At 40.0% G+C, this 9,909-nt stretch overlaps 1 protein-coding gene across 1 annotated transcript in view; it reads right to left on the bottom strand.

The window, feature by feature from the left end:
• Positions 1–9,909, bottom strand: part of LOC102678248 (myosin heavy chain, muscle) — a 35,078-nt gene that overhangs the window by 24,490 nt on the left and 679 nt on the right. The window contains 7 exon segments of the mRNA XM_031510092.1: positions 809–912; positions 4,294–4,392; positions 4,690–4,753; positions 4,833–5,059; positions 5,140–5,296; positions 6,190–6,333; positions 7,721–8,220. Of these exon segments, the coding sequence (XP_031365952.1) occupies positions 809–912; positions 4,294–4,392; positions 4,690–4,753; positions 4,833–5,059; positions 5,140–5,296; positions 6,190–6,333; positions 7,721–7,927 (1,002 nt within the window). The 5' untranslated portion in view covers positions 7,928–8,220.

Raw genomic sequence — 9,909 nt, 5'->3', positions numbered from 1 at the left:
ATCGTTATTTATAAATTTGTGCTTTTCTATCCAAAAAAAAAAAAAAAAGAAAAAAATAAAAAATCAATCAAAAATAACGAAAGAAGACAACGAAGAAGAATAAAAAAGAAGAAGAAGAAAAAGAAGAAGGATAAAAAAAACGTTTCTTACGATGATCGTTCGCTCGGTTTGCGAGCGTCGAATCCGTTTCGTTTCGAGGCGAAACGAAGCGAGAAGAGGATCGACGACGAGATTCGTTATCGGTTCGAGTTTTCGAATCGTCGTTTTCGCCATCCATTTCGATTTCGGCTCCGTCTCAAGGCCGGAAAACGAACCTTTCGTTACGCGAATACCGTATAATTCGCATAAACAACTAATGAAAAATTAGGTAGAAGATAGGTTGGAATTGGACGGTACAGTCGTAGTACGGACATATCCACTACGGTAATACCCAGACATTATGTACACGTGGAATATTTCAATAAACGTGAATAGAGAAGATAAAAAAGTATCTACTATTATTAATTGGATATCTGGAGAAATTCGATAATTAGTCGAAAATTATCGAATAAGTATAAAATTGATCGTGTATATATAAACACGTGGGGAAAAAATAGGAGAAAAAACTCGATCGAACCATAAACTCGATCGATTTAATTTTCGTTCGAATGATTATTTACGTTATCCACTACTATGGAGAAATGGATAAAAGGAAATATATATATATATATAAATAACGGGGGAAAAAATCGTATAAAAATGGAACGAGTAGAAAGAAATATATCTATATATCTATATAGGAAGAAATTGAATCGTTCTTAGGACTTACGTCCGTCAGCAAACATTCCTCGCCATCGTCGACGTTGGGGATCGTGATTTTTCCTTGAGATACGTTAACATAATCGTATATGTTGTTGGACAAGAGACACATGTCTGCGAAACATTTCGAAGAAAATAAATATTATAAATATCGCATCTTGGATACGCTTTTGATTTCCTTAAAAAAAAAAAAAAAGAAAGACAGATAGATAGACAGAAAGAAAGAAAAGTTTTCGATTAAAATTCGATATCGTTATATACACATATACCGATCGTATAGATCGATCGTCGGTCGATTCTCTGTTCGTTGCGAACGAATATTTGGTGCAAAACGAGCCGAGAGAAATGCTGGCGAGAGAGAAAAAGTGAGTCGGAGCTGATCGGGGAGCGGGTGCCGTGGGGGTTCGAATTTTTTCTCATCTCGAATCCAATCCTTCCGATTCCTTTCCTCCCCCAATCTCCCCGCACCCCGATTGCGGCGGCGGCAAGCTTTCGCAGGCGGGGCGCGAGGGGGTGACGAAAACCTCGGCCCAACTTTTTCCATCGCCCGCCTTCGATTCGAGGAGAAGGAGAAAGGCAGAAAGAGGAAGCAAAAGGAGGAGGAGGGGGAAGGGAGAGGTGGAAAGCGACGTGAAAAGTTGGTCGAGATTTTTTTGCACACCCTGGGGTTGGACTTACGTCCGTTTCTTCCATGTCCGCGGCGTCGTTGACTCCCGGAATTCTGGTCTTACCCTGGCTAATGTACCAATAGTCCCCGATCCGGTTGCTCAGCAAGGTTAATTCTGCATTATTTCGTTTACGTTTTCAAGCTGTCTGCTTTTGTATCGAGCGTTGGTATTGTTCACGGTCACTTGTGTATACCCACAGCTCGCGATCGCTCTCCATCTGTTTTTGTATCTCTTTTTTCCATCCACGTTAAATATATACCATGCTAATAATAATAAAGATAAGAATAATAAAGATATATCTCAAGGATATAGGTGGGAGCGATCGCGGGCCGAGTATGAGAGAAAGAGAGAAAGAGTGGATAGACACGTGCCAAATGATTTGCGACAGAAGAAGCTGAAAGAAGAAGAGCAATAGAGAGAGAGAGAAGAAAGAAGAGAGAGTGAAAAAAAGAGTATAAAACTAAAGTATAAAGGCTAAAGAGAGAGGAAGGAAGAAAGAGAGAGAGAGAGAAAGAAAGAAAGAAAGAACAGTACGGAAAATAGTAGAGAATAAGAAAATGAGAAGCCAACAAAAAATGGTATATTGTTGTATCTGCCTTGTACCGCCGTTCTTGTACCGCTAAACGTTACTTAAACTTGTGTGTATGTGTGTGTGTGTGTATGTATATGCTATTAAACAGAATACGAGTTGGTTATATTTTAATAAAGAAATAATGTTGAGCGTCGATGAGCTGAAATAATAAATAAAGGAGAAAAAGAGAAAGAGAAAGAGAGATAGAGAGAAAGAATACATGGCAAACAATGGTAAACAAATCTTAGCACATACGTATATCGGCAAAAATATTATTCAAAAAATCAAAGACAAGAACACGAAGCTGGAAGTGTCGTTTTCGCTTCTGTAGAAAAAGATAGAGATTGCTAGCTAAGGAATTTATTAATATTAATATATCAGCATTATTCGAGATGAAAATTGTTCGCGATCTGGAAAATAATCTTTTCCTTTTCCTCGTTCTCGTCCTCTAGAAAAAAAGAGCGAGCGAAAAGCGAACGCGTCCTCGATCTCGAATATCGCTGGAGAGAGAAGAAAAAGAGTGCTTGACCGGTCAAAAGGAAGCACTTACATCGGTGATTAAAAGTTCCTCGCCATCATCGAGGCCAGGGATAGTCGTCTTGCCTTGCGACACAAAGTAGTAGTCATGGATGTTGTTGGACAACAGCAACATTTCTATACCGTGACCAAAAAAGAGAGAAAAAAAACATGCAGGTATTACAACCAGGCGAGGGTGCCATGTTTCCTGGTGGCTTTCCTTCGGATATCTATGTATCTACGGGGTGTATCTACGAGGTGTGTCTAATTTCATCCGTCGAAAGAAAGGACGATTTTATCCTTCCAAGGACAAATCGTTGAATTTGTTAATGTGTGTCGCGCACAACGTTGCCCTATAGACGTTGTTCTTTCTTTGTTCTAAATTATCTTCGTCTCGTATCTTGGATATGGACAAAAAGATACATCTTAATTTTACAATAATATAATAATTTTCTTTTCTTTTTTTTTTTTTCTTGACGTTCGACAATTTAGAACAATTTGATTCCAATATTAATTTTCATTAAGTAAGGGTAATTAGACAGGAGATTAAGATACGTAGCATACGGTATACAGCTCTTTGAGATACCGTTCTCTCTTTTAGCGCCTCCTCACCGACTTTCCTGTTGGGGGAACTACTTATACATACAATAAAAAAGTCCTGTACTTTAAAAGGACGTTGATTAACGCAATTAACAAGGGATCGTTGCCACGTCAAGAAAGATACGAAGGTCGTAATGAAAATTTTTCTTAACGAATTAATTTCGTGCGTGTGTATATATCGCGCGACCTTCGTATTTTTCTGACCTTCGTATTTCCTGCGGACAATCGTGGCAACAACAAACGATCCTACGAGGAGAGGAGTGCGATCTAAATCGAAATAAAGAAATAACAAACAAGAGAATGAGAGAAGCTGTAAAAGAATATTTTTAGGCGGAGTGGTGGTGATGGTGTTGTGTTGTATAGCGTGAATAAGAGGGGCAAGGGGAAGGGGAAGAAAGAAGGCGACAAAGAGTGAGACAGAGAGAGAGAGAGAGAGAAAGGTTCAAAGTGAGCGATGCGTAGTCCCGTAGATGGCATGATCGTCGGGTTCTTACGTCTGTCAAAGTACACTCCTCGCCGTCGTCAACATTTGGTATCGTTGTCTTGCCCTGAGAGACGAACACGTAGTCGTGGATGTCGTTCGTGAGGCAGCACATTTCTACATACATGGAACCGAGGATCAACAAAATATCATCAACAAATCATCCGATTGGAAAAATGGATAAATACGTGTCGTCGTGTTTGCCCCTTGTTCTCGTAACGAGAGTCGATCGAATATCATCGCGCGTTCTTTTAATTAAACCATTTTCCTTGATTGGAAAGCGAGAGTAGGAGGAAGATTAAATGGAAATTTCTTTTTTTTTTTTTTTTTCTCCTGTGAACGAAATATATATATATATACTATATATACTATATATATGTATATACTTTCGAAATCTCTCGATTATTACTCGAATTCACGTCGCGTTCTACAAAGTGAACAACAAATAGGACAAATTCGAATTTTATCTATTTTTCATTTCATTTCCTCGACTATTCTCTCTCTCTGATCCGAAGTTACCTTCCTAAAGTAAGAGAATATTACGTCAGATAAATCGCTGCTTTTAAAAATAAAAAAAAAAATCTGTATTAAAACTTATATCTCGAATATGTATATATATATCACGATCTCTCGAAATTATCGAAATCGAACACTCTTACCCTTTAATCCAGGAACCGAGCCCGACATCATTTGGTAGAAAATGTGATAAGAACGTTCCAGAGCCTGTTGCGAGATGACACGAGCCTTCTCCAGCAGATCTGTAACGATCGACAGTTAACAAAAATGTACAAAATATACTATATATAAATAAATTGCAAACGTCGACGACGTTTCTTTCGAAATTGATGGTGACGCAATCGTTTCGCAAACGGAGGCAAGAATCACCGTCGGAAGAAAATCAAACGTTCGATCGACGTTTACGAATACGAATACGAATAATGGATCGAAGCCAACTACGTCTCCGCCCGCGTGTTAATGTACGCGCGTGTACAAAGATAGAGAAAGAGAGAGAGAGAGAGAATAAATAAATAAGTACACGTGAATTAAAAACTTACATGTCTCGATATCGGCACCGGCCAATTTTCCAGAGGGTCCAAAGTGGATACGGATGAATTTACCCTGTTAATTTTACGTTTCAATCGAATCGATTATTTCGTATATGCGGCGAATATATAAATAGAAGATGGAATGGACTTACGAAACGCGAAGAGTTGTCATTACGGACGGTCTTGGCGTTGCCGAACGCTTCCAGGACGGGATTGGTTTGAACGACCTGATCCTCCAGGGAGCCTTTCTTTTGGGTTGGATCGTCCGCTTTCTTGGTCGAGGCACCGACGGTGGCGAAGTACGCGATTACTTTTTTCGTGTTCTCGGTCTTCCCTGCACCGGACTCACCGGTGATCAACATGGACTGATTCTCACTGTCTGTAAACGGAAGAAGAGGGGGAGGGAGATATCGTTCTTCCGTTTGCTCGAAGAAACAAACGATACGCGATATATCTTACTGGTAAGCATATTGACGTAAGCTCCGTCGGAAATGGCGAAAATGTGAGGTGGCACCTCGTTACGCCTTTTGCCTCGATAAAGTTTCGCGCATCTTTGGGTGTATACGGGGAATCTTTTGTAGGGGTTAATAGCTACACAGAAGAGGCCAGAGTAGGTCTGAAAATTCAACGAAATCGAACGTTGTGAGAAAGGAAAAGTGTGAAAAAGAAAAAGAGGAAAAAACGCAAAACGAAACATTTATTAATTCATTAATTAAGATATGGACGATCTCTGTTCGTCAATTTTTCATCTCTCTTTTTTTTTTTTTTTCCTTAATTCGTAAGGCGTCGTTCTCTCTTCTTGGAAAAGGATAGAGTAGAACGCGCGAGACGAATGGAAATCGTCGTTTCGAGAAATCGCACGAGAAGCCTCGTTTTTCATCTTCATCGTCATCGATTTTTCAAAGATATTGGTCATTAGTGCGAGGCAAACTCGTAATAAAGGGGGGAAAAAAATAAATATCTCGTGTCCTGATACGAGAATTTCAAAACTCGATCAAACTCGTTTGTTCTTGTTCTGGGAAGGAAACGATACGAAAACAAGGAGGATAATCGGACGAAGGCGATTGTTTCCAATTTTCTTGAGTAAAAGAAGGGGGGAAGGAGAGTGAGTGAGAGAGAGAGAGAGAGATAGATAGATACGTCGTCACACGTGTACGTGTTTTGTAAAACGACGCTTTTTGCAAAAATTGCATTGCAACTGGAGAACTCAGCATGGCGGATGAGAAAACGAGTGGAGTTTTCTCGAAAGGACATGCAATTCTCAAATAGCCTGGGATGGATTTTATTGGAAGAAAAAGAAGAAGAAGAATAAGAAGAAGAAGAAAAAGAAGAGAAAAAAACGTGGTGACACGTCAATGCGGTGTCTTTGTCCAACGTTTTCGTTCGTGCACAGCCGATTCCACGGATTCGTCTTGATTTACAGTGGAAAAGGCGATGAAACGAAAACACGAAAGAAGGGAAACGTCTTTCTTTTTTTTTTTTTTTTTTGCCGGGATGAAACAATCTTACGTAAATAAGTTTGGCGTAGTAACGTTGCTTCAAATTGTGCAGGACCGAAGCATCGTTGAGATAAGTTAAATTCGACATATCCTCGCATTTCTCATATTTCGGTGGGTTTACTTGTTGCAATTGGTCCTTTTTGAAGTCCTTGGTCTATTTTCCCCATGGAAAAGAGAGAGAGAAAAAAAGGGATTAGTGTAGGTAGAATGAAATGCAACTTACGTAAATCAAATTGCTGTAGTAACGTTGTTTCAAGTTGTGCAACACGGATGCCTCGTTGAGGAACGTCAAGTCGGCCATATCTTCCGTTTTTTCGTATTTCGGCGGATTCACTTGGGCCAATTGCTCCTTGCGGAATTGTTTCGTCTGCACGGGCATTCTTTCTTTACATATTTCGTTCTAATTCGTTTCTCTTATTTTTTTCCTACGAAATTTCTCACCAATTTTTTTTCACGTCTCTTCGTTATTTTATTTTATTATTATTTCTTTTAATAATTATTCGTCGATAATAATAACAACAAGAGTAAAAAAAAAAAAAATCAAAATTTTAATCGAATAAATTACAATTACAAGGAGCGATCGAATCGAGAAACGATATTAATATATATATATATATATATCCGTTTCCTACATCCGTTCGTTCTATCTGGTCTCGTCTTCTCGTTTCGGTTTCGACGCTCCAAAAATATATCGACCCGCGTTTCGCGAACTGACGTTTCAATTTATTATTACCAATGGTGGCGAGCATGCTAACAATAGCATTTCGGCATAGGTTGACGGGGGAGAAGAGAAGGCGCAGGGTTTGCTGAACCATTATGTAATTGAAACGCGCATAGTGCCGTGGTGGTGGTATTTCGTACACCGGGCGCACGCATCACCGCGGTGTCCCGCGCCGGGCAAAAATAACCGCTCCTACCCAAATCACCGACACAATACCGAGAAAAAACCGAAAACAGACGTACTCGCTCGCTATTTTTATCCGCGCCTTCCAACTTCCGTTAATTCTATTACAATTTCCCAAATTCTATCTCCCGACGATACACCGATTATATAAGAATATTATTATTATTATTATTATATATCTCGTTTCCTTTTCAAACATTTATAACACATATATATATATATATATATATATATATATATATATATCGTCCAAAAAAGGGAGGCGAAGCGACTTCAACACCGTTCGTGAACGCTTTTTACGCTCCTCGCCGAAAATAGAACCTCGACTGTTCGATACCACGGATCTTCCCTCTTGTATTTTTTTTTTTTTTTTTGCTTTCGTTTCGTTAAATAGATAGAGATGAACGAGCATTTAAGAAATATCGATCGAATTTTAAACGCGATGAAAACGAATAAAAATTTTGCGTGTATATCGGAATACGGAAGATAAAAGCTATGAATTATTTTTTGCTTTCGTTTCGTTGCGCGATGCGAGACGGAGAGGAACGGTGACCGGCTCGTCGAGCATTAAAGAAATATCGATCCAGTTTTAAACGCGGCGGAAACGAATAAAAATTGCGGAAAAATTATAAATTACCTCGCCGCCAGGTAAGCCAACGGAAACGACATCACCCTTGGTCGCCTTGATCTCGCCAAGAACGTAGCCCTCTTTCTCGTCCGGTACCCAGCATGCCTTTTTCGCATCGTAAGGTTTCGTCTGATCGATTCTCTTCTGCTCAAGGGAGACGAAGAGGTACGGGGTTGGATCGGGATCATCTCCTTCTTGCGGCTTCGGCTTCGGCATCTTCGATTCTTATTTCCACTCGCGGGTGTATGGATTTCCTTCTATTCCTCTGTCTCTCTCTCTGTCTCTTTCTCTTTCTTTCTGCTTTCCTCCAATATCCGTCTCTCCCTCTCGCTCCTCTCGGAAGGTCTACGTGCCTTCTCTACGTCGTTGTTTTCCCACGTATCGCACTTCGCACGCGCACACAGGGTGGGAAGAAACTTGCTTGTCACTTCGTTCCTTCGCTCTTATCCTCGTTCCTCGGAGAATTCGGCGGCGGACGGACTACTTCTGGCGGCACGTTCTGCGCGGCCCTATTTTACAAACAATCGGTTATTATTAGGTCGCTTCCACACCGACCAACCCACTTCCACACCTCCCCCCTCTACATATATATATATATATATGCATATATATATCTAGCTATCGTTACCACGGTAACTGTTCTTCGTAATTCTATTCCTTATCTTATATTCCTTATAAATTCATTTTTTTTTATTTTTTTGTAATTACGGCAAAAATACGAAAGAATTTAGAAGAGAGGGAAATATCTATCGAATCTTTTCGAAATTTTTTCAATTCAAAGGATGTATCATTATTATTATTATGGTATTGGTATTATCAGATTATTTTATTATGTAAAACACAAAGAGAGAGAGAGAGAGAGAGAGCGAATACGCGTGTTGCGTAACTGTTACTCTTCGATGGCCAACCGGAAGTCGCGCAATAAAATACGTTGTGCAACGGAAAAAGAAGAAAAAGAAGAAGAAGAAGAAGAGAGAATGAAAAAATACTCGAATAATATTTATTTCCAACTATGATTTCGAATTTATGCGAAAGAAGAATATCCACGATTGTTCGAAAAAGAGTGAATAATCAAAAACGACAAGATGAAAAACGTTAAATATGGAGAAAAAAAAAAACGAAATATTGGAAAAATAAATACGCGACGCGGAAAGAGTTGTTTCCGTTTTTCGTTTTCGAGAAAGATACGATTTAAAAAACGATCGATCGAAACGGGTTGAAACGGTACACCAGCGGTTCGTTTCGACCGGTCCAAAAAAAGCAACACGGTTCTGGAACGGGACGGCACAACGGAAGCAAGATGGCGCGGAGCACTGCACCTTTATCGTTCTCGATTCTCCCTTCGACGTCGATCACGATTCTATTCGTATTTTTCACGCACTTTTCCTTCGACTCGTCGCTTCGAGTTCGCTCGAAAAGGAAAAAAAAAAAAAAAAAAAAAAAAAAAAAAAGAAGAAGAAGAAAGGAAGAAAGAGAAAAAAAAAAGAAAAACGCGAGAACAAAATCTTGAGATTTATCAAATCCTTATCCCAAACGACGACGAACGAAAACTTGCAAAACTTGTAACAACACGTGACACTTTATTTTATAACACGATATAGCGAGGCTGGATCCGCGGAGTGTCGATTGTTCTCGATCCCGGGAAAAACGGGAGAGGGTTTTGTCGGGGAGCACAGCGCACTATTCCCTCCGGATGTTGATCACCAATCGCACGAAGAGGCGGCCGTTTCAAACTCGCGCAACTGTATCCTCCTCCCCTCCCCTCCCTTTCCTCGTTCGAGCGATTCCACTTCTGTATACTCGTTTTTCACGTGTATAATACGTGGATCGATAAACCGATCGATGGATACGAGTAAAGGGTAAGTGTACGGGGCACGTACGAGGGAGGAAGATATCGTAGAGAATAATCGAGACGATTATTGTCGCGGAGGAGGGAGGGAGAAGTGGAAGGAAAGAAAAAAAAGAAAAAAAAAATCACTGTTCACCAGAAAAGGAAAGAAGAATGGTCGCGCACAAAATATTTTATCCCTCTCTCTCTTTCGCGTCGAGTCGATATAGATCCTTAGTAATAGAATAAGGAGTGAATTCCACCTCGAGAACCAATGTCAGTCACACGTTCGAGGCATAAGCTCGAATAATCACTGATCAAATCTCAACTGTGTCCTCACGATTGTCTCTCTTCTCTCGAGAGGAAGAGT

Source organism: Apis dorsata, unplaced genomic scaffold (genome assembly GCF_000469605.1).
Source record: "Apis dorsata unplaced genomic scaffold, Apis dorsata 1.3 scaffold_200, whole genome shotgun sequence".
NCBI classification, from domain to species: Eukaryota; Metazoa; Arthropoda; class Insecta; order Hymenoptera; family Apidae; genus Apis; species Apis dorsata.
This window is presented reverse-complemented; position numbering and strand designations above follow the sequence as displayed.